This window comes from Siniperca chuatsi, linkage group LG5, assembly GCF_020085105.1.
Source record: "Siniperca chuatsi isolate FFG_IHB_CAS linkage group LG5, ASM2008510v1, whole genome shotgun sequence".
In the NCBI taxonomy this organism is placed as follows: domain Eukaryota; kingdom Metazoa; phylum Chordata; class Actinopteri; order Centrarchiformes; family Sinipercidae; genus Siniperca; species Siniperca chuatsi.
Window position 1 is genome coordinate 5,618,675 of NC_058046.1, and position 24,698 is coordinate 5,643,372.

The 24,698-nt window shown below is 38.1% G+C and overlaps 1 protein-coding gene and 1 long non-coding RNA gene across 6 annotated transcripts in view; one reads left to right on the forward strand and one right to left on the reverse strand.

Annotated features, from left to right (window-relative positions):
- The window catches only part of LOC122876069, an 85,086-nt gene extending 66,020 nt beyond the window's left edge, over window positions 1-19,066 (forward strand). The window contains exon 6 of one of the 3 annotated variants that reach the window (XR_006377994.1): window positions 18,729-19,066. This is a non-coding gene — a long non-coding RNA (uncharacterized LOC122876069). Of the gene's footprint in view, window positions 1-6,898; window positions 7,172-16,282; window positions 16,405-18,728 lie in introns of those variants that run through there. The other 2 variants (XR_006377995.1, XR_006377997.1) reach the window with 2 other exon arrangements.
- Window positions 8,070-24,698, reverse strand: part of slc4a4a (solute carrier family 4 member 4a) — a 65,273-nt gene continuing 48,644 nt past the window's right edge. For all 3 annotated transcript variants that reach the window (XM_044195951.1, XM_044195950.1, XM_044195952.1), the window contains 12 exons: window positions 24,258-24,328; window positions 23,570-23,755; window positions 23,319-23,432; window positions 22,526-22,687; window positions 21,588-21,766; window positions 20,616-20,688; window positions 19,352-19,420; window positions 19,079-19,252; window positions 18,017-18,178; window positions 16,391-16,484; window positions 14,437-14,516; window positions 8,070-11,052 (listed from right to left, as the gene is read on the reverse strand). In XM_044195951.1, the coding sequence (XP_044051886.1) occupies window positions 14,473-14,516; window positions 16,391-16,484; window positions 18,017-18,178; window positions 19,079-19,252; window positions 19,352-19,420; window positions 20,616-20,688; window positions 21,588-21,766; window positions 22,526-22,687; window positions 23,319-23,432; window positions 23,570-23,755; window positions 24,258-24,328 (1,328 nt within the window). In that variant the 3' untranslated portion in view covers window positions 8,070-11,052; window positions 14,437-14,472. The remainder of the gene's footprint in view (window positions 11,053-14,436; window positions 14,517-16,390; window positions 16,485-18,016; window positions 18,179-19,078; window positions 19,253-19,351; window positions 19,421-20,615; window positions 20,689-21,587; window positions 21,767-22,525; window positions 22,688-23,318; window positions 23,433-23,569; window positions 23,756-24,257; window positions 24,329-24,698) is intronic.

Consider the following 24,698-nt stretch of genomic DNA (forward strand, 5'->3'; position numbering starts at 1 on the left):
CTCAGAAACTGCGTTTAAATCAAACAGGATTACTACACTGAGCCTTTATATACAATCCAATTTACAGAGAGGACAGAGGTCCCTGTGTGCTCAGTTAAGAACTGGTATCTTGCCTCTGGCAATTGAGGTAAGCAGACATAAAGGTATTCCTGAAGAGCAGTGTTTCATGCGTTTTTTATTATCTTAGTGTTGTTGAGGATGAATTTAATTTCGTATTCCATTACCCCATGTACAGTGACTTAATTTGTATGAAAAAATGCAGTTGAGGAACGCTGATTTGTTTTGGTTGTCTGAAGGTAATATGTTGAGTTGGCTCTTGAGGAGGAGGTTTCTGCCTTAGCAAGATTTATAGAAAATGCATGAAACTAAGACAGAGAACACTATATCCATCATATTAAGAAAGTGAACGTTTTGACTTGTTGAATCTGTGGAACTGTATGTTGTGACTGGTCATGTGGCCATCCTAGTTGTTGTCCAGTGTCTTGTAAGCCCATATGTGCTGGGCACCATAAGGTGCAAGACACTCAAACAGATCAATCAATCAATCTTGAAGGTCAAACAGCATCTTGTCTTCTAGGTTAAAAGGAGGCAAAATTGTAGAAGTTTAGGTTACATTTAAACAAAGTTTCACTAGCTTTTAAAGGATAAGATAAAAAATTTCAAATCTTTCTTATTGTTAACGAATCACATTGAAAAGACTAAAACCAACAATGCGGTAGTCCATCGCTCGATACTTTCTGTCCCCATTTACACTTCATGCTTCTTGGGCAGATCGGAAAGCTATCTGATCTCAGAGAAGCGAAGTGTAAATGCATCCAAAAGCATTCAAGATGGATTGAAATCTGCTAGCCAGATGTTCAAAAGGTGTAAATGCATCCATCTCTCCAAGACGCACACGTAGCCTTTACTTCACCCAGCAGGAAGTCTATGGAAACAGCCACTCACTGTCTGATGTCCTTAATACATCCATTGTCTTTCTCCTCTGTCCTTGTGATAATGGCAGCCAAAGTTACGCTAAAATTACACTGAAATTAGTCATTTGTTCTCTTTCTCACTGGAGCAACAAGGAGAAACGGCTCTGGTGATTTCTACACATACGATCAAATACAAGCCGCACTGAGCTGCTGGGGCGTTTATCTGATCCCTGATCAGTTCAACCACTGAATGATCAGTGTGGGTGAGAGAGAGGCGGGAGTTAAGCCTGTTAAGACGATAAAACTTTTGTCTCGCTCTAAGTTGATAAATACAATTAATTCGTTATGGATAGTTGTTAGCTCATGCTACCTAAACTGTTATTGTTGTAATTAAACTGCTAAAGTGCAGAAGTTATTCTTTTTCTGACATTTTCGTCAGTTACAAAACAACTTCAGGTGTATCACCACCTCCTTCTGAACAGGAGGCGGGCCGACCCTGATTTGCATGTAGCCTCAGATTTGTGATCTGGCCAACAGAGACGCATATACCGTATGTTGAGTATGTAAATAAAAGTGTCTTAAATCTCAAAACTTCTCAGACCACTTCTGCACCATAATCCACTTCTCCTCTGTCCATATGTATGCTCCGTATGTTCCCAACGCTCATATGTTTGCTAAAATATGTTGACTGACTCAGTCCCTTGTGAGTGTGCCAAGTTCTTATTCAAAGAGAGAAGACATCATCGTCTTCAGTGTCGACTCAAATTTCTTTCTTTCAGTGACTGAGTAGAGCCCTTTTTTCACTTCACACCTTTCATTCTTTGTGTGTCAGTGAAAACACTGTAAATTCTATGTCATAATGTAGCTGATTTAATGGTTGCATATTTGCCTAAAGCAAAGGTTATGTTTGTTTCCTTCTTAAGTGGTTCCCATTAATCGGCTAACTAATGTATAGCACAAAGCATGGAGCCTAGATTTGCTTTTAAGGCTGCACACTAAGTAAGGCATCAGTGGAACAAGTAAGTTGACTTTGAGTGTGAACTTTTGCTGTTTGTTTGTGTTCAGTATGTTGTAGCTTATAGCTCGTTAGCCTGGAACCCTTGTGCATTTGTGTAATGCCATGTAGAGTACGAGTAACTTCAGGTCATTAACAAAGACACCAAAGACAGAACAGCAGAAAATGGTCATTTGAATTTAAAAAACTTTTTAAATTATTTTTTTTTTTTTACAGTAATACGTACAGCTGAAACAATTAGTCGATGAATCTATCAGTCAATCGATTAATCAATTAATCTGCAACTATTATGATAATCAATCAATCAATCAAACAATCGTTTTGGCCATTTTTCAATCCCAAATGCCAAACATTCTCTGGTTCCAGCTTCTCAGATGTGAGGATTTGCTGCTTTTCTCCATTTTTATATCATTGTAAATTGAATATCATTTGGCTACTGAGACAAAACAAGCTATTTGAAGATGAAGGCTCTGCGAACTTGTGATATCCATTTTTCAGTTTTCTGCCATTTTATAGACTAAACCGATTCATTGAGAAAATAACTAAAATAAATCAGATTAATGGACAGTGAAAATAATCATTAGTTGCGGCCCTGGTCATATGCACTTTGAAGGGCACTGGCAAATGATGTCCTCCGGCAGATGGCGCGGCAGATCAGAAAATGCTCGAATGGGTTGTTTTGGACAGAAATTACAAAGTAGATATTTTGTATCGCTTCCATTCACTTCTATTTTGGCGTTATCACTCTTTTAATGCAAAACACATCTACAACACACATGAGTAATGTAAAGTAGGTTCCTAAATCATGACACAGCAATGAGGAAATATTAGGGAATCAAAGAAAAAATTACTAACCCCCTGTTAGTATTATCCAATCAAATGACTGGTGCGCTGTCACATCAACTTACTGTCATCTCACTAATAGCTTCTTCCAGGACAGCAACGCTAGACAAAAAAAGAAAGAAAGAGAGAAAAGAAAGATCCAATACAAGTCATAATGAAACTAATTGAATCCTTGACCTTGACTGTTAGCTGAGGTTAATGTTGCTCTATAAATGAAGCTCCATATTGTGTGCTGCACATTGTTTACAGTGGCAGACAGAGACAGAGAGCTGAGGGAGGAAGATAAAAGAAGCAAAGCTGCTTTCAAGACAGCAGCTGAATCATTACGACTGAAATACCCAGGAAACATTTCTCACACACTTTTTCTCCAGTATTTGTATCTGGTATCAAGGTTAAAACTAAAACTAAAACTATTATTTGTTTTTAAGATATGATGATCCTTTTATTGATCTCCCAGAGGGGAAATTAGGGTGTTACAGCAGCACAAGGACAGAAATAAGTACAGATAAATAGAGAAACTTAAAACAATAAATAGTTAAAAGTATATAAAATAAAAAGAATAGAATACATAGAAACTATACAAGGCTGAAAGGCTCAGTTAAGTAAATCAATACATGTGTGTTTGTGGTAAAATAAATAATCTTCCTTGTGTGTTTCAGGTCACTGCATATTATGATAACTTACCTATTTTAAAAACCATACAGGACATGAGGAAGGCTGAAATGTGGATTTTTGAAGTAAACACTTGCATAACCTTGAAAAAACACCTTGTTTGTGAGCAAAATGTACTCCAAAACAAAACTGAGTGTCCATCTGCACATTGTCCTCCATGGGAAATGTGCTGAGGACACAAATGCACCTGTGCTTGTCTCCATTATTTCCTTTTGGCATTTCTAGTGTTTCCCTTCCTTTAGCACAATGTGTCAGTGAAGCTTTACACATAATTATGACAAAACCTTGAAAGACTACAAAATAGCAGGGACGGAGAGAGCACTAGAATATTATACTTAACTAAAAGTACTGTTACTTTAAAGAAATTTTACTCAAGTAAAAGGAAAAGTACTTGTGTAATATATGTATGTGTATGTGTATGTATCATAATATATGATGATATATAATACTCCTGTTAAATTAAAGAACACTACAAAAATAAATCTAATTAAATGTCAGTGTATACACTGGTAGAACAACATCACGCCGCCAAGCCCTAATGTCCAAACTAACAATACATTCCTTTTCTACAGACGGCACTTTGCAGCCTGTGCAAATTACTGATTATCAATTATAAATATACAACCGCCTTCCTCAGTGTAGCTTTAAAAAAAGACAAGACTCAATTAAACAAATATGACCGACAATAAATAAATGAACACCACACTGGGTGCAACAGGCATTTTTAATCCACATAAATTAAATAACCTATAACACTTGTTATAGAATAAAACATCATCAAAGTAGAAAACAGTTCTGTGAGTCTTGAGCACCGTGAAGTCCTCCTCAGTCTTCTCTAGGTTCAACTTCTCCGCTCCTTCATTCTCAAAGCATAATATAACCAGTCCACTCAGCCTCCCTGCCCCACTGTAACCAGTCCACTCAGCCTCTCTCTCCCACTGTAACCAGTCCACTCAGCCTCTCTCTCCCACTGTAACCAGTCCACTCAGCCTCTCTGCCCCACTGTAACCAGTCCACTCAGCCTCTCTCTCCCACTGTAACCAGTCCACTCAGCCTCCCTGCCCCACTGTAAGCAGTCCACTCAGCCTCCCTGCCCCACTGTAACCAGTCCACTCAGTCTCCCTGCCCCACTGTAACCAGTCCACTCAGCCTCCCTGCCCCACTTTAACCAGTCCACTCAGCCTCTCTGTTACTCCAATACTTATATAAAAAAAACTACTTAAGTAAAAGTGAAATTACAGTAGGGTTGCATGATATGGTAAAAAAAAATCATTATTTTGACACATATTACAATTGCGATATGATTCACGATTAGTGGGAATGATCATTTTTGCATCACAATTTTCATATTTTCTGAAAAAACTATTAAAATCATGATGCTGTGACATTTGTTACCAAACAAACATGTTTTCTTACATCTGGAGAACAAGATTTGTAGGCCAGGGCATCTCTGCAGCACTACAGTACTTTAACATCATTTAATGATATGGTTCATAACTATACAGACTTTATTTTTATCCTTCTGAACTATTCTTTTCCATTTATTATTTAACTGAATATTTATTTTTCATTCATCAGTGGCTGATTTTTCGCCCATACCTCCTCCTTGACTATTGCAGTAGATCCCCACTTCACAAACACACACATTTATAACTCTATACTATTGATAAAATACACTCTCTAGCCCGGTGGTTCTGAAACTGGGGGGGCACAGAGCCACTGCAGGGGGGAACATGACGAGTTTGCTGATGCTATCATGCTGACATGCTGAATCATTTATTTTACTTCAATTGAATTCAACTTGGCTCCTTTTTATTTGTTGCTCCCCCAATATTGGTAGACAGTTCACCCCAAAATGAAAAAATGACATTATTTAATAATAAACACATATTTTTCCACTTACCTGTAGTGCAATTTATCCATCTAGATTGTTTTGGTGTGAGATATCGACCGTAGACATGTCTGCCTTTTTTTGAATACAATGGGACTAAATGGCACTCGGCTTGTGGTGCTCAGAGCGGCAAAAATATACATTTGAAAAACTCAGCAGCAATGTCTCTTTACTCGATTACTCAAGATAATCCACAGACCTTGTTGTGAGCAGTTTCATGTAGGAACTATCGGTAGAGAGAAAATAGTTCCCACATGAAACTGCTCACAACAAATGTGGATTATCTTGAGTAACACCCCCCGTATTGACTATTAAATTGACATGTACAATTGGTGGCATTCCCTTTTGCCCTAAAACCAAGTCCAAATGCTCAAACACCTTTTGTGAAGAAGTGAGGACAAGATAAAGTCCGAAATGTCAAACTGGTCCTCACAAAGATATCAGTACAAGAACACACACAAACACACAGCATCTCTCTTGCACAGCTCTTGTTAGTCCTCTAGTGGAAACAAAGAGCAGTTACCTTTTACATCTGTGTGACTGTGATTCTGTATTCGGGTAATTGATTTTGCCTCTGTGTTTATCTGCTATTTAACTGCAAATCTCCTGATTAGACAGAGAGGGGGGGGTGAAATAATATGAACAAATCTACCATCACTTATTGGATTTGTCTATTATATTTCTATTATCTCTCTGCACACATTGATTGATTAACAGCTCCTTTATTGTTCTGAATGATAAAGAGCAGAGGTCTGATTAGCTGCAATAACTGAAAACCTTATTGGGAGTGACTTGGGAGTATTGCAGCTTTGCCTAAACTTAAGTAACGTTTAAAGCAAGTACTGCAGCCTGAAGAAACATCAAAAAGGTAACCAAAAGAGCAAACGTCAGGCACTCGTGCGTGGAGGCGTAGCTGTGGGGGTTCTGAACTCCTGATTTGAACCTGCCAGTGTCAACAGCCCAAACGTTTGCTTGATGCCTCCTGTTTCTGTAGGTTGTAATGCAGCTGGACAGACACCAGAGGGAGCTACTGAATCAGTAATCATGAGGCCACCTGACGTGTTGATTAGGAAATTCAGAAACTCTGACAAGGAAGGGTTAGGTAGTAGAATATACAGTGTATTGTAGGTTTAATTTACAGATAATGTAACATACTTTAATGTGTAGAATGTGGAGAGATGTGTGTTGACTGACTGAACCTGAAACTAAACTCTGTACCTGTTGAGTATGTTCCAGTGGAGGAATGCAACTAATTTAATCAAGTTCTATACTTGAGGTACTTGCACTAGCTACTTGACTATTTTGTTTCCATGCCACTTTCTACTTCTACTCCACTACATTTCAGAGGGAAATATTGTATTTTTTACTCCACTGCATATATAATAGTATAACAGTTACAGAGTATTTATTTTACTTAAGTAAATGATCTGAATACTTCCTCCACCACTGGTATGTTCAATACGAGGCCTTGTTTTTTGAGGAAATTTAGCCCGATTCTATACTATATAGCAATTGTTACATTATTTACAATATACTAATAGTCATCATATGGTGTTTTTGCAGAGGCAGAATTTTGGACTCACAGGAAATGATAAGACGCGTGCAGATGGACGTTAATCACATATCATGACTTTGTAAAGCTGCTGGCAATAAAGTGAGTGAAAGTAAAATTTTCCACAAATGTAAAGCTTTGATATCGATAGTGTCCATCAGCGCACTCAAAAAATCAAGTGAACTTGAAGTTTGCCTACTGACATATTTGAGTTTACTTAATTTTTAAACTTTTTTGGTATGAACCCACAAAATACTCAAAACCAGCATGTAGTATGGAATTGGGACACAGCTCATTAGGGCTGCAACTAATGATTTATTTACATTATTGATTGTTCTGTCTATTATGTATTATTTTTTGATTGCTTTAGTCTCTAAAATATCACAAAAATAGTGAAAAATGCCTATCACAATTTCCTAAAGCCCAAGGTGACGTCTGTAAATTGTTTGTTTTGTCCGTTCAGTTGTAACAGTGTAGAAAACTGAGAAAAGCAGCAAATCTTCATATTTGAGACGCTGGAACCAACACACGTTGGGCATTTGTGCTTTGATAAATGACTTAATCGATTAATCCAATATCAAAACAGTTATTCAAATTCTTTCAATCCATTAATGGACTAATCGTTGTACCACTACAGCTCATATTCCTTCTCGTCCTATGAGCATTAACTATTTCTCACCAAACTGAACTGATTCAGCAGGATCAGATGTTCAGTAATATACTGTATTGTAGTATTACTGTTGCATTGTACATTGATGTTAGGGCTGCAACTAACCATTGATTAATCGTTTGGCCCATAAAATGTAAGAAAATAGTGAAAAACTGATTAACTGTCACATAAGTCAAAGAAAAACAGCAAATCCTCAAAATTAAGAGGTTGGAACTAGGAATTGTTCGGTATTTTTGCTTGAAAAAACGACTTTAACGTTGAATCGATTATCACAATAGTCTGATCGTTTCAGCTCTATCAATGTATCATACTGAAACAAAATATCTAGCAGTTTATATAGTTAACATAGTGACATTAGAAATGTAATTATATACAGGATGAGATCATGTGAACTACGTTTCCAAAAACATGAAACAAAGTTTTCTTTTACTGTAATTTAAAGTGCAGTTCTCAGTGTTTGTTGGGTTTTTACACATTTTTTCCCCACTCCCGACTGAAAAACCAGCACAGCGTCACTGTTTGATCATTCGGTTTATTTTCAATATACATTTCATTTGAAAAATATAAATTCTAAAATAAACCATTCTAAAAAGTCACAAAAAGTTAATCAAATAGAACATCAGTATCCCGAACGCTAAAATTAACACGTTTTTCATTTCATGTTGTACGTTGTCCGACATGCTTACACAAAATGACACACATTAAACTAACAACTCCCCACATAATATGTCTCAGACATTAAGTCACACTTGTTTCCACTCTCTGCTGTTGACTGCTTAAAAACACTGATGTGGAGTATAAATTATATTGTTATTCCGGCTGATGAACTGAAACATACTGACAAACAAATTAAACACAATAACCGTGATGGTACAAAGTAACTTGTTGCATTTTGGTTTGAGCCGACGTGCCTTTTATGTACATGATTTACAGAGGAGGAACGCGGCTCATATCGCACGGTTTCATTTTATTTCTCTAGTGGTGATGAAGACAGAGAGGACTTCCTGTTTTAAATGAATTCTGTGACCCACTTAGACTGAAATGTCCAAGTGAGAAAGTGCTTCAGTGTGCCCTTTAGAGATAAAGTGGGGATACTGTAAATGATGAACAGTGCCATTCTGGCTTGTTGTCTCTGCCTCATTTTTAGCAGATCAAGTCCTAAAAACAACTGTGGAAGTTTTGTTTTAAAGATGAGTTTGGATTTTTACAAGTCTGAACATAACGCTCACAGCCCATATATACACTGAGAGTTACTGATCGCTGTAATCATTCCTCCTCTCCATACTCGCCGTGACACAATATCTTCCTAAAGCGACTACACTAAAAAGGTGGGGGACAAAATGTATTTAAAGTTCTTGTTAAAGCTTCAGCAGACAAATCAAGCGAGTGTCCTCCAAAATGATGATCTTTTTTAAAATAAGAAATTCCCTCTTTGTGTTTCTTTGTTGAGCAAATTTAACATTTAACATCTCAGTTACTATGGCAACTTATGCTGGGAACTATGTTTAAATTTGCTTTATGGAACCGAATCAACTTAAAATGAGTCAGACTAACCAAAATAAGCCTGGCTTATTTGGTAAACTCGCTTTATGGAACAGGCCCCTGGTCTATGGGTTTGTTGCTAGGACACGGCACCAGTAACAAACTTACACATGACCACCAGGACGAAGATAGCCACTTCTTTTGACTCAGGCCTCGTTCACACATACAGACTCAATGGAAGGTTGTTGGTTTCCAGTGTTTAATTGTGAACGAGACCTTAAACATGTTGGCGTCGCCCACCAATACTCAAAGTGCCCAGTGGCGACTTTGGGAAGTTGAGAAAGGTTCAAGTTTATCCGAATTTCCTCTGACGCGCACGAGTGTCAAACTTGCATGAACCAATTGTGTTCTTGTTTTGTTTTTTATTGTCTCGTATTTTCTACTCCGCTAAACTATGTAAAAACACTGAAAGCAGGTTCGCAATTCTTTGATATAATTTAATGCGCCACCAGGATTTGAATCAGAAAAACGATGCACAGAAACACACAGATTGGGAAATTAACTACTTAAGCGTGTGCCAATATAATGGTAACGATTGGAGCTAGGTAAATTACGGCCTCCATTATATTAGACTGCACAGAATAAGGACTGTGGATTTCGTCCCCCATAACTTTCAGTTTAATGCTCTGCAAAGGGGGTCGTGTCACGGCCTGTATGGACTCCCTCAGTGTACATACAATATGGCATGTGAGTATTGCATTAAGGTGGACTTGGGAAAAATCAAAATCCTTTAATGTATAGAACAAAAAGAAACATGTGATCCAATTTTCAACAGCAGCTGAGACAAAAAGAAATAAACCTGCTGTGGACTGACGCGGTCCCAGTGCGTGGAGCTTACACGGATTTGATTCTCTTCACATTTGTCATATCGTTACCATAATAATTTCAGTCTGGATCGATTTCTTATAAGCCACTTAGGTAAAGTAGTTTGTGCAGCAGAAGCAATTATGACATGCATACCTAGTTAGAGTTTAAGTTTGGCTGAGGAAAACCGGATGATTATGTAATAGCTGTACTGTTTTCTAAAGAAATAAAACGAATGACACAAGAAAAGGTTACCAACATACACAACATCATTAAAAAAAGAAAAAGTAACAAAAGCTTTGAAGTGAACACGTGAAAGAAATATTCAGAAAATTAGAAAGAAGGTGAAGCAATCAAAACTGCATCAAAAAGTGATAAAAATATTTACCTCATCTGCATATACATATATGCATTGTTAATTAACTGTTAATTAACTTAAAATATCTATTTGCACACATTTCCTTCACAAGCTATAATACAGTGAATCTCTTGAATCATTTCAACTCTACAAGAGGACAGAGAGAAAATATCAAAACCCCATGCTGCGTCAAAAATCAACATGTTGCGTTTGTTCATAATAAGCATTTAATCTAAAACAAGAGGTAGAGCTATAAAAAACATAATTTTCCTGCTACAGGAAAATGTTATTAGAGTAATTCAATTTATATAAAAATTCAGACCGATGATATTTATATATATTTATATAAAAAGAGCAGGGAGGGCAGTCCATGCATGGTCAGAGAGAGCTGCAGCATTCACTGTTGATCAGCAATATGTGGGAGGAGTTGCATAGAAGAGTAGTAAGGAGTTACATTTAACAGTGTTTGTTTACTGTGGAGCTGTGAGGAAAGAAATGGTTTTAAAATAGCTTCATTATTAAAAATGTATTGTCGTGTTAGCTTTTTTTGTTCCTTAGTACGTTCCCTTTTTTTTCCTGTACTACCTAATTCAGAACAAAGTCTTTTGGAGTTAAAAAGAAAAGTAAAAAAGAGAGTTGTGTTGCGGGTGCTGCAGGATTTGCGTGGCGGTGGTTCGGTGCTCTACAGAGACGTTTCAGACCCTCTGCTCTTCCAGTAGAATGAATTATCATCGTCTGGGTCCATGTCTATTCTAATCTGAGGCACAGACTTCAGCGGACTCATCTCGGGGCTGAAACACAAATGCATCGTATTGTTAGGACATTATGCTTGGATGTGGTGTAATCTTAAGTCAAAGGAATAGTTGGAGCATTTTGGGAAATACGCTTATTAGCTCTGTTGCCAAGAGTTACATGAGAAGATATATATACTTTCATGTCTTCGGATTAAACAAACTAGATACAACGTGTTAATCAGTGAACCCGCTTCCAGTCTTTGTGCTAAGCTAACTGGCTGCAGCTACAAGCTATTTACAGTACAGCCATCAGAGTGGTATTGATCTTCTCGTCTAACTCTCGGCACAAAGGCGAATAAGCATATTTCTGATCTTCGTTCGTTATGATAACATTGTACTCAAAGTAATTGTTGAAATCTGGTTAACACGGCATCATCGCTCAAAGTCCAGCAGGCGGTGAAACAGGTTCAGTCAGAATATCAGGCTGTAAACAAACCCTTTAGGTGAGGCTAACAGTAAATTACCTGAGCTGTCTGTTCTATACATCCATCAGTTTACAGACTGACTTTCTGGTTCAACTTTAACCTACCATAGAATAACCCTTTGTGTGTGTACAGTATAACTGTCAATTGTTGTATTTTATGATAGTGTTACGTGCTTGTAAGTCTGGTTTTAAAAAGATGCTATAGAAATAAAGTTTACTTACTTACACACTCACACTTTACTTACCTAAATAATGTTGTTTATATAATCTGGCTAAACTGCTGGCTTGTTTGCAACCTGTCTGATTGTCTGACTGCTCGTGTTTCATGCCCCGTCGGACTTTGTTGTAGTGATGTCGCCGTGTTGGCAGATTTACTTTAGCGATAGAAACGATGGCCAAAACTACAAAAATAACACCAAAATATAAATAAACCGGAATCATCCTTTTTAAATAAAGGTAAATCAGTGTTTTATTAGACACATCTGGTGTCACATATTCTTTCTACTGTCATACTTGTGGTGATACAAAAGTGATGTTTCCTTAATCTTCCTAAATAACTAATTTTAAAAAGAACTGTCTCAGTGCCATGCAGGACAAACATCTTTTTGACTATTTCTGACTGTTGTGCGTCCAATTGGAAATGTCAAAATCGGAATTAGACTTTAAGACTTCAAACACCTCCTTACATTAATATGAGATTAGATAGTCTTCTGCCTCAGTACTTAAAGATGAGTGAAATCCCTGAGAAAAAGAAAGCTTTGTAATTTGATTCGATTAATGTACTGTTACAAATTAAATTATATTTTGATGAACATGAATGCATTATTAAGAAATCAAGGCACTGCATAAGTACAACCAGTGATAGTGGTTTGATGGTTCATGAGGTCATCTGAGCTCAAAGCAATTTGGCTTCAGTCTTAGTGGGGACAGGATTAGTTTGGATGGGGGTGGGGGGGACGTAATGTCATCACTACCAGAGCATCACGGTTCTTGCCCCGTCTGATGTCGCTAACTCTAATGGACACGTGCCCAGACCACTGAAAAGCCAAAGGTCTTTAAAGTAACATGAGATCATTCGTTTGATCTGCATTTCCAGTCAGGAGAGGAGATTAAACATGTTTCTTCATCAGCATGGAGCCAATTAAAGCTGTTGTACTTGTCAATATCAGGCAAATTGACTCAAAGAAAAAGTTCATTAATTAATAATATTTAGTTGCTAATACTTTTATTATTTTACATTGTGGTATTGCTACTTTCAGTTAAGTATAAGATCTGAATACTTCTTCCACCACCGTGAGTAGAATATGTTTGTAGTTAGTCGCCAACCCGTTGGTCTTCAGCTGTAGAGATCAGACTAATTAGAAAAAGAAATCTTGTAAGTTGTTTGTTTGCATCACAGATGTACTGTGATCACAGCTGCTTTTCACACATTGTCCCAAACACTAATCCTGTGCCGTCAGCGCTGTTCCGACAATCGTGGAGCAGATGGGGTGATACAAGAATAAAATGTGACCCTGTTCATACGACCCGTGGATCCTGGTAATCATGAGAGGTTGTGGGCATGATGGAGAACATAATCTCTTCTTGAGCATCATAATCATCGCTCTAAATATTTGCCCAAAAAACGAGGCTTGTTCTGCCTCTTTAAGACTGATTGTCTCCTCTAAAGCGGATATCAGTGAAGCACAGTGTGTGTTTATCACGCAGCATACACTCCCCTTGATCTAGTAACGGTAAGATAGTTTTAGACCATTATTAGCACTCTAAATGTGCCTTGTTCCTTTTGGTCTGAATGAAATCTGAAATCTTCAGCACCAGATGATGAGTTTCAAGACTCAGTTAAAGTCAAATAGATGCAAATATAATTTTTTTTAGTTGTTTTGTATTAACCATACAAACATTATTACATTACACAGGTGCACTCAGAAAGACATAACATGAACATTTATTGTATTTCAAACTATTACTTTAAATACCTGTAATTTACATTGTACACATTTGTAATTCAGCAGATTACATGAAAAAATATGTGTGGAAGGGTGCCCTGGGGTTTTAAAATGTGATGTAATAAATGCAGCGACCCCTATTCAAGTCTGACCAGGGACCTTTGTTGCATGTCATCGCCCCTCTTTCTACAAAGCCAAACTAATCTCCAAAAATACTATATCAATGTCCACAAAGCATCACAGAAGTTTAGGCAGAGCTGCCCTGGACTCAAAAATAGTCTTATTGATCAAGTTGAACCTCACTTTGTGAAGTAAAAGAACAACAGTTCTTAACATTAAAGCGACTATAATCTGTATTTTTTTAGTAATGTATCAACTGAATATCTGAAACAATGTGGTGTCGCTAGTAGTGATGAACCAACAGATAATTATCTCCTGAATCTGCAGCTCCCCTCGGCTTTACGGAGCTTTATAGTGAGTTTCAGCTCATTATTTATCCGTCCGGCCCTCAACTTTACAGTTTTGGTTTGCTCTCATAATGTTGTAGGCAGCTGTTTTCACTCAGCAGCAAATAGCAGCTAAAGAGACAGATATTTCCAACACAGAGTTAAAAGAGGGTAAATATTGGACTTAAGTTCGCCAGAAACACAACTCCAAATGAACAATAATGTTGCTACAACCCCAAGTGGCCAAACAAATCACTTACTGCAGGTTTAAAGTCCAGAAAGAGAAGCAAGACATGAGAGAGGAGACATCTGAGCTGAAATATGGCGGCTCTGCCAGCCACTGAAAAAATGCAGTTTAGCCATAGGTAACTTAATTAGCCTAGATGACCTTTAAAGTTCAAACTAGCATTGTATGTTAGCTTGTTAGCTCGCCTTCTGACCTTTGATGCCACAGTCGTAACTGGCACTGACTTTCTTTTTTAATTCATTCATATTTAATTTGGCCTGTTAGGGAAGTTGCATTGTGAGAGTCTACACATGTGTACCCATCAGTCTCACATCTCACCTGGACAAGTAGTTGGCCTGGTAGTAGCGAAGCTGCTCAGCACGATGTGTGTCGGTCAAGGAATGATGGGGACTTCTCTCCTGTGGAAGGAAAAAACAAACAGCCATTACTGTGCATGTAGCCGCGCTAATATGTTAGATCCTCTCCGACACATGCTTTAAAGTTTTACATGTGTTCAGGACAGCAGCTGATTTCTGACAAACACTTTCAACCAGAGAGGAGGAACCAGCCAGTGAAATTAGCTGCTACAAGGGTTTGGATGGATTGACAACCTGCACACACGTACGGTATCCATCAGATCATCTATTTAAAGTCAATATGTTTAGTTTTTGACAATCAGTTGAATAAGTGTGAGAGAATGCAGTACTACCAATGAACTGATTTAATGTACGAAATGGGAATTTGTGTGAAAAATGTTAAATGTTACTTAACCAACATAATTACATATTAGTTTATATATTAAGCCAACGTTGCAGGTGTGCTAATTGTCTTTTACATAAAGCTGATATAACAACTGTTTCCAGGTTTTAAACAAGATTAACAAGCGGTTTTTACAACAAAATCTAAATTCAACAAAAACCCTGAAAATAAATCCATGAAATCAACAATGAATATTTTAAACAGGTAAGTTGAAATTGTAAACTGAAGAAAAAAGGGTTAGGTCAAGCAGGCAAGAATTCAAAAGGTTGCCCTTTTGAATTCTTGCCAAATAAAATCAATATTATTGGAACAAAAAGTACAAAAGGAGAAGAAAGTAAGTTAGTTTCATGCATGTTTTGCAACACAAAGAGAGGCAAAGAAAGGAAAACGTGTTAATATCATGCAGCGAGTGAAAGACAAACAGGCAATCCCAAATCGGAAAATGAAAAAACAACTGTCATTATTCATTTATGAATCAAACACAAAAAAACTAAACAGCTTTTTTTTCGTACTTTCGATTTTATGCTCAAGTCAAAAATAGGAAATGAAAAAAACTGACTAAATCGATTTTGATTTTTCCCGATTTGTGTAACCAGGAAGTTGCTGACTTCTTCGTGTCTTGCACTTGATAAACTTGCAGCAAATACACTTGGGCCAGCGATGGTGGTACCTGATTTAATGTAATGAATATGAGCTTGAACATCAACATAAGTGTTTTTTTCAATAAAAAGTATTTTGGAAAATAAAAAACGAGGCTCAATTTTCAGCATACAGTGTAACTCACTGTATGCATGTACTAGGACAGGAATAGGAACACTTCAGAACTTGCCTGAGAATCCACCAGTTTTTAAGATTTCTTCAGTATCAAAGTAATTAAGTGATAGTTGTCAGTACATCCAATGGTACACAGCAAAAAATGAACTGTTAATAGTTAATTCAGCGACCTTCATTTTCTAAAATATAAAATGGGGCTCACGTTGCTGCCCACAGTATAACTCACTGTATCCAATGCAACATTATACTTCCTGTTTTTTGTAAAAGTTTCTGTTCATACAAGTGAAGACTTTTAACGTGACATTTTCCAAAATACTTTGAAAAAACCCCCCCCAAACACTTCATATTCATTACATTAAATCAGGTAGTGCCATCACACAAGTGTATTTGCTGCAAAGTTAAGCTGCCTTCACATGATTCGCTCACAGTGATCAAATGCAACACGCGAAGAACTCAGTAACTTCCTGGTCACATAAATCTGACATTATCAAACCGTTTTTTCATTTCCTATTTGTGATTTGAGCATAAAATTGAAGTATGAAAAATAAGCCGCTATTAGATTCATAAATGAATAATGACAATTGTTTTTTCATTTTCCAATTTGGGATTCCCAATTGAATATAAAAAGATGAAATGATACACATATTTACAGCATCAAGTCATCAGAAACACTGAATGAGGAAGCAGAGCGGGAGAGTCAGGCAGGATCAAGAGGAAGTAGCTTTTCCACCGGTGCTGCAGGTAGTTTGGGTCTACTCACTGTCAGAGGCCTTATCACCTAAGAAGGGCTCCTGCTCCATCATGTCCATGGGGATTTTAATGCTGGGAACATTCTCATTGTAAGGATAGTCAGACTGTTGGAGAGAGGAAACACACATCCTGAGACGGGACCTCCTGGGGCTGTCGGTGAGTTAGCATGAGCACACACGACCTTTGTTGTCAACATTGATCCCCTAACTCTTTCTTTTATGGAAACAGCCACTGAAAAATACAAATTAATGATTATAAAACAGCTAGATGTGATGCGTCTTGAATCTCTGGGTCCATTTTATAGTTTCCTGGTTCCAAAAGGTAAAAGACACAATGTAACATAGCACTGGAGATATTTCTGGTGCAGCTAGAATCAAGTTTGATTGAGTTGGAAAATCTGAAATCTGATAAACCTTTCTGCCTGTCTGTGAGAAACAAAGGGCAAGAGCTTCTTTCAGGAGCACCCATACTTAAATTTAATAACAATTTAACCCATTGACGTCTAGACTGTACAAGATATGCAGTATATATCTAACAGTGATCTCTGTTTTGAAATTTAAAACTAAGAAAAATACTGCAGCTGTTCTAGAGATGTCGTACATTTCTGCTAAATGATCCATCGAAATTGGGCCAGGTGGCTGATATGATTTAATGTAGAAGTAAGTCAACTACTTAATAGTAGTACTTAATAGTTATTTGTTGGTTTACAAGAGTTGGCGAGTCGCATCATCATCATCTAAACCACTTCTGATAGTACGCTGACCTGTCTGGACCTGATCCGAACAGGCCTGAGGACGCCGACACTGGCAGCAGCATAATGTGCCACCACAATTGAAATGTGTAGCAGAACACCACATAATCAGAGCTGAGAGAGTAGCAGCTTGGATCCACTCGAGTATTTGACACACAGCGCCGAGACCCTTCACAACACAATTAGACCAAATATAATCTGGACCCGGCCCAACTTGGGTCCCAGGTTAGGAGGAACTGAGTGAACCCATGAAGACCTCCACTTCAAGCTTCCGGGCTCTATCACTAAAACAGTGTCTTCAAGAGTGAGGACTAGCTCACTTTGGAAGAAGAAATGCAAAAATAAAAAAAACACAAAAACAACATTCTTGTGCTCCCTGTCAGTCAAAAAAGTACAAGAAACTGAAAGAAGCTCTGATTGTGTGACTAAAATACAAACCAGAATCTGCAGGATGTTTATCGTTTCCACCAAGGAGACATAAACAATCACTGAAAATGAGACATTGACTTGCACCTTTTATATCTACAGCATCTCTAAGATTTTTTGGCATTCAGGGAATTCTAGCATATGATGTTTTGTCAAACCTTCTTGTCTTCACTCACTGGAGAAACTACCGTACAACAACACGAGAAAGCAGCTGCATGAAGGAAACTGACGTCCGTAGACGTGGATAAACCCTCAAATGGAACATGCTGCTGCGAAGAAAGAACTGGGAGTTGGGAGCAGGGATGGAGGTTGTAGGTGAGGTTGAAAGACTTGGGAATGGGCTGTCGTGTAAAACAAATAATAATACTAAACTTGTGAAAAATAAGGCATTTGCTTGTTTCTGCAAGGAAAGTATATTACAAGTATATTCCCCAATGGGGGTTGAAACTGTAAACTTACGTCTTCAGCGTCGCTGTCTATGCTGCCTCGTTTTTTCTTTTTCTTCTTCTCGTCCTCTTTCTTCTTCTTGTCCTTCTCTGGGATGACATCGTCCAAGAAGCTGAGGTCATGCTGGGAGAACATGTAGTCCATCGCTTTTCTGACAGCTACCAGAGCGAGGATCTGTGAAAGCACAAGAACAGGAGGATGTTTGACGATTGGTGTAATTAATAAAAATCTGTCTGGTCTATGGAGCCCTTCACATTAAATGGACATTTTTTGTGCATTTCAATTCAGGGAAAATTGTATCGACAATGACAAATCTACTAAATAAACTTTGTTAAATGTGAGATTTTAAGTTTGCTTGAATAACACAAATGATAAATGAAGCACATCAATGCATCGCATTTGATTTGAGTGATTCTTCATCAGTCACTTCCTGCCACCTGCCTAAAAAGAATAACTACAACACACAGTACAGTTACAAGTACAATAAAGCGCATAATAAAGTCTTAAGTGCTACATTAGTGACCCTGAACCTTAATTATGTAAAAGATCATGACAATCGTCACCGGTTTCTTAGTCATAAAAACAATCCTCTGACGCGTAAATGAAGCTTATCAATGGTATTCACAGTGCTTCAGTGTCGCCATAATTCAGTCTGATCATGCCAAGATCATTTCAGCTGTAACTTTGTGGCCTTCATTAACGAATATGAATCTCTTACACTAAGGTCACGTGATAACAACTGAACCTACATCCTACACGAATCTACATGACAACTAAGTAAACTCCCTCTGAATGGACGATGAAGGCCACTAGATGCAGCTGAACAAAAAAATTCCAGTAAAGGCAAGACTTTTTACATATATGATATGCAAGCTAAAACTTCAAACTACTGTAACTTGTGACAGGCATCTCTCAGACTATTGTTAATAACAAAATCAATGAATAATGAGAATAACAGTTTTAGGCTCATAGATACTGAATACTGGTACAAAATATTGATCATTTGCAGCCTCAGGAAAAAAAAAAAAAAAGAATATTGGCTGAATTCTTAATCTTAATATAAATGTCTCTTACCATGACAGGGAATATAATGGCGGCCACAGTGGACTTGAGGATCCAGAGCAGAGCCAAGCAGAGGACCTGGATGAAGGTAAAGAGGTGGACCTTCCTGAGGGGAACGTGTCGCAGGTAAACCAGGTCTGGCTGATGCTTCGCTGGCATCAAAAGCAGCTGGAGACGATCCATAAACTAGAGACAGATAGAGGTACAAATATGCATGACAGGATGCACTGGACGCATGAATATATCAGTAACAGCTAGTTTTTAAGAGGTCAGGTGGTAATTTACCTGAACTCCATTGAGAGAGGCGACTCCCATGTATAGGAAGACTCCATACAACACAGGCATGGGAATAAACTAGGTAAAACAGAGAGAGAAAAATAAATAAATGCACACACGGCTTTGTGTTCTCTAAAATGTGGAGCTTTCACTGAGTAATACAAGCAGAATATTTAAAGTGGCAATATAGTTTTTTGCTTTAACTTATCATTATGAAGTAAATGTTGATTGCACAATTAAAAGGCTATAAAATAATGACACCATCGGCGTTTAGATTGTTCACCTATAAGCCTCGCTTGCACTATGCAATTCTGTCTCCCACCGGGTACAATCTCACTGGTAAAATGAAGGCTTGATTTACGGCACAAAGGAAGTGTGTCAACCTTTGTGCAACCAAAAGAGGGAGAGGATAGCGCTTTTGTTTTCCCCTGAAACAAACATAGATGTTTGTTTCTGGAACAAAAGAAACATCTTGCAAATGCAGTGTGTCCTGTCGGTAGTTTGCTAGGCTCTGAGGAAAATGGAAAGCGATCCGCTTGTCTTTGTGACAGCAGCACCAATAATAAATATAATGAAGATCAGCTAAAAACATTGGTATTATTATAAAAACAAGAACCATTTCTTACCCACAGGTTTTGTAAAAAAAAAACTATTGTACTATGTTTTGGCAGTTGTACAGTAAACATTTTCTTTTGCATTTCCCCCCCAGTGAGAAACACAACCAGTCATTAATCACTGAAATGAGATGATAATGATAATGAGTCTGCAATAATCCGACATTTTACACCATCAAACTGGGAGTTAATCTATAGTCAGATTCAGTGCTCTACTGACCTCTGACCTCACACATGGACTGCAGCGTAGCAGCCAACTGGAGAGTTTAGAGGTTTATGGAGTGACTGATACAGAAATAACAGCTTATTTCTCTCTTTTTCAGACAGTTAGTCCAAGAGAATCCAAAAAATAAACCTAGTAGCGACAGTAAGAGGAGGCTAATTACCTTATTTTGCCACGTTCATTTCATTTTAAGTTCTCTTCGTAATAAAAACATTAGTGTGCTGTTAGGTAGGTAGTACAACCACTATTACCAAATCAAAATGTTTTTGTTTCTCAGTGCCAAGCCATTCTCTTTGAGTAAATGTGTAACTTAGCAGGTCTGTTACAGATACTATCGGCATTTAAAATGTTTTAATGTTCATTTCCAACATCTGCCATAGCTCAGTCGTCTTGAAAAGAGATACACATCAGAAAACAATCTCTGATTAATAATTACCTTTAAAATAGGAGACATAAATACAGACAGTCCTGTCAGGATGAACACACACACACCAGTGACCCTCTGCTCTCTGTAAAAAAAAATAAATAAAAAGAGGGAAAAATACAGTTATTACAAGAACACAACTCAAATATAATTTCATGATTTGGACATGTTTTACCTCCTTTCCAAACAATAACAAAGTCCCAGAAAAGCCTGAATAATGGTGCTGATTATTTGAGGATGCCAATCATTTCCCAAATCTCGTTCAGTTTAGCCAAAGCAAAGAGAAACCCAGCATTTGTAGGAAGTTCAAAGTTGGTGTAGCTGTTTCAGTGTCTTGCAAGACCAGAGTCTGTTAGTTCAGCTTACAGCTGACGCATCAGGAGGCTGCGGAGGATGTCACCAAACAAAACAAAAAAACCCTCTAAAAACAGGAAGAAAATCCAAAAGTGTCTTTACCATCTATTAAGGAACACAAAAGGCAAACGCTGGGACATGTACAAAAACATAATGATTTATTACTGCCAATTATGCTTCTTAATTGGAGTATATGGAGTCACAAATGGACAGCAGAGAATGTTTTCTTTAAAAACTCAAGGGGATGAAAAGAAGATATTATTTTCCAACTTCTTTAATTTAATGGAGGTGATGTAAACCCATCCGCTCCACTTTAAAACACAAGAGATGGTAATAAACAGGATTTGACCAGTCAGGATTAACAATCCAACAATAATCTACGCGTAAACGTTTGGCTTAACTCACGACCCAAATCAGTTTATTACAGTTCAGTTAATTACCTCTCTAACAAGCTCTTAAAACTACTGAACACATTTTAGTGAAATGTGGTGGAAAGTTAGACAGTGGGCCAAAGAAGAAATGATTCGTTTTTGGTGCAGACAGTAGCTGCCATAAGCATGACTGTCATTATGTGTTCTTTGATGTTGATCCAGATGAAAACACACTCTAACATATTGTACCGTGTCCTACCTCACACCCAGGAACTTCGGCTGCTCTCCAGGGGCCGATGTTTCCGTTTCCATCTTCAGACTGTCGATGTGAGCGATAGAGATAACGGTGGCTGCCACGTACCACGGCAGACCCATGAAGGAGCAAATCACCAGCAGAATGGCCACCCAGAACAGATCCAGATGGTAACCTGCCCCTTTCTGTTACAGACAAACTCAAGGTTAAAGGTCATGTATGTGCATGCTCAGGCATAAACAGTATACACAGCACGGCTGCAGACACAGGCAAACCTAAAACCCAGAAAACAGCTCTTGTATGGTTTGATCATAGAATATGTGGATTAATGCAGAAGAGAACCAAAGAGCTTTGAAATTATTCTGCAGTTATTTCTAAAGGGACAAGTCACACTGCTGAATCATTGCTCAACTTCAGCAGTGACTCTCTGAACATCTCAAGTAGTTGCTTTTTGAACTGAACTGTGTTCAGTCACTGCCATGAAACATCTCTCACTCCCATGAGAAGAATGACAACAATATTTAACCACAGTGTGAAGGTAGCCAGTGTCCTGTACAAACTGCAATTTGTTGTGGGAAACGCATGAAAATCCTCACTTCACACAAATCAGGTAAAAAAGGAAAGAAAAAGCTTAACTTTTTTTAACTGCAATAAAAACTTTTTTGTTGTTGTTGAATTTCTAATTTAAACACATTGCATTCTACTATATGAATAACGCAGATTCAAGCATTTCACAGCAATTTAAATGTTGGTCATGTTCTGAGAACAGCCAATTTCTGTAATGCAAATCCTCCCATCTGTAGTACAAAAACTCAACAGAAGTGATTCCCAACCCTCCACTGCTTCACTCACATACAGTACATCAACCTCAAAGTATTAAAACAACAACACGTATTACCACCTGGCTTAGAATACACATTTTGTCAGTATAGTTTCTTATTTACCTTCAGCTTGTGCTCCTTCCTGTTGACGATCACAGCCGTAATCTGCTGATCCATGAAGACCAATATGGTCACCAGCAGGGCAGGAAGAGCCGACGCCAGGTAAACCCACCAGGGGTTTCCTCCGAACGGGGGCACAAACCAGCCCCGGTTAGGACTTGTTGGCTATGAGGGAGGAAGACAGGAGCGTCAGCATGTCAGTCTACTAGATAAAGTGGCATTTGTGCTCAACACACAGACAGAAATGTTTGCTTTTGATAAACAAGGTCACTCTTCGGGACTCAAACTAGAAATCATTTCAGCTGATCATTTTCCAAACCCATTTGAATGATTTTACATTACATTAATTTGGCAGATGTGTTTGTCCAAAGCGACTTAAAATTTCAGAGCACTGTTGGGGTTAAGTGTCTTGCTCGTGGTAATTTCGACATGTAGACAGGAGGAGCCGCAGATCAAACAAACAACCCTACATTTTATTGCCATTGCCTTTACCACCTAAGATACTGCTGCAGCTTCCTGCCTTTAAAACCACTGCTTTTAGTTCATTTCACTATGGTATGGAAATCAAGTTATATTCCAGTGACTTAAAAAACAAACTATCACAGCCAACTGTTTTATTTTTTGTCTAAGTTGCATTATTGTCACATGGTACTTGTAAATGCAAGATTGTGTTTTGAATTAAAACCTTTTGACAAGAGTCTATTGGAATCTTATGTTTTATGAATCAATACACAAACAAAATGCACTTGAATTGTGCATTCGGCATGAGCACTTAGGGAGCAGTCAGGGCACTCACCTTGAATTCAGTTGGCACAATGAGTTTAGGAGTGTCGACTCCTACGAGCATATCCACTCCACAGAAGATGAGGATGGCCAGGATGATGGCAAAGTCACTGATGAGCTTCCTCACCTGGGTGAAAGTTAACACAAACACTTGACAAAGTTGTTCTCTATAACCTGCTGTTCAAACATTTGGACACCTAATTCATTTCCTCGACAGATGACCTGTTGGATTAAATTAGCTTAGTGTGGTTGACGGTGACTCACGGTGGTGGGGAAGAAAGGGCTGGTCTTGAACTTCTTCAGACACATGGAGCAGGTGTAAGTGCCAAAGAACAGAATGAAGGACATGAGGGTGATGTCTGGGACAAACTCGCAGGCCTTCCCCACCAGCTCTCCTTTGTACTTTAAGCACTCCGTCTTTGTGAGGGACGACCATGTGGCGTTCATTGGCTGCACAGAGGAAACAAAGAGCAGATACAATACAGGGCTTTCAGGTAAAGTACTGTTATGTAACAACTCTTGTACCGGAGAGGCTGAGAAGAGCTGACTGATAACAACGTCAGACTTTCAGTGTTTTGGAGTAAAGAGAGATCAACTGAGCGTGTCACAGTAACCTCAAATTGGAAACAATGCGCTTATCAGACGGTTCTATTTTCCGTCTTCGGTTTGTCAGTTCAACAGCATTACAACTGTTGTCTTCAATTTTCTCATTATTATTTCGCTCACTTGTGGCTGATATGCGGTTTGTGACCCAATTCAAAAATTCTTTTCAAGATTGCCAGACCAAAGTCATTCAGTCTGAACACAGCTTGAAGTAAACTGGTGAAATATATACAGTACACTACAGTTTATTAGAGCTACTGTATTGTTGAGACAGCACAGATGATCATAGATCATAGATCAGCATAGATTTTTTGTCAGAGGACACCAATAAAAAACAGGAAACACTTACCAGATCAGTGTTGTTCCAGTACCAGACTGAAGTACCTTCTAAAGGATCGCCGATGATGTCTGTGCTGTTCTCTGTAAAAACACAACAAAACTTCCTCTCAGCACAAGTTTTTAACACTGCACATTACACAGTGCATCATCAATACATTTTAATTTGTCAAATAACAACAAACAAGTCTTTACAGCAACAAGACTATGTCTAAAACCATGCTATAATAGCCCCATACAGCTATAATGCAAGAAAAACAAAGCTGTTGAATGGATGGGGGAATGTAATTGTTTTTGTACAGCAGCCATTTTGGCTCAGCTCTGTGTTGACACACTTGGCTGAACTTTCATTAATCCAAGTTGTGCTGTTGTTTTTCAGGCTTAGTCGTGCTTTGAGTTAAATGCTAAATGTAGCATGCATGTTCACATGCTCACTTGGCATATATCCAGCATG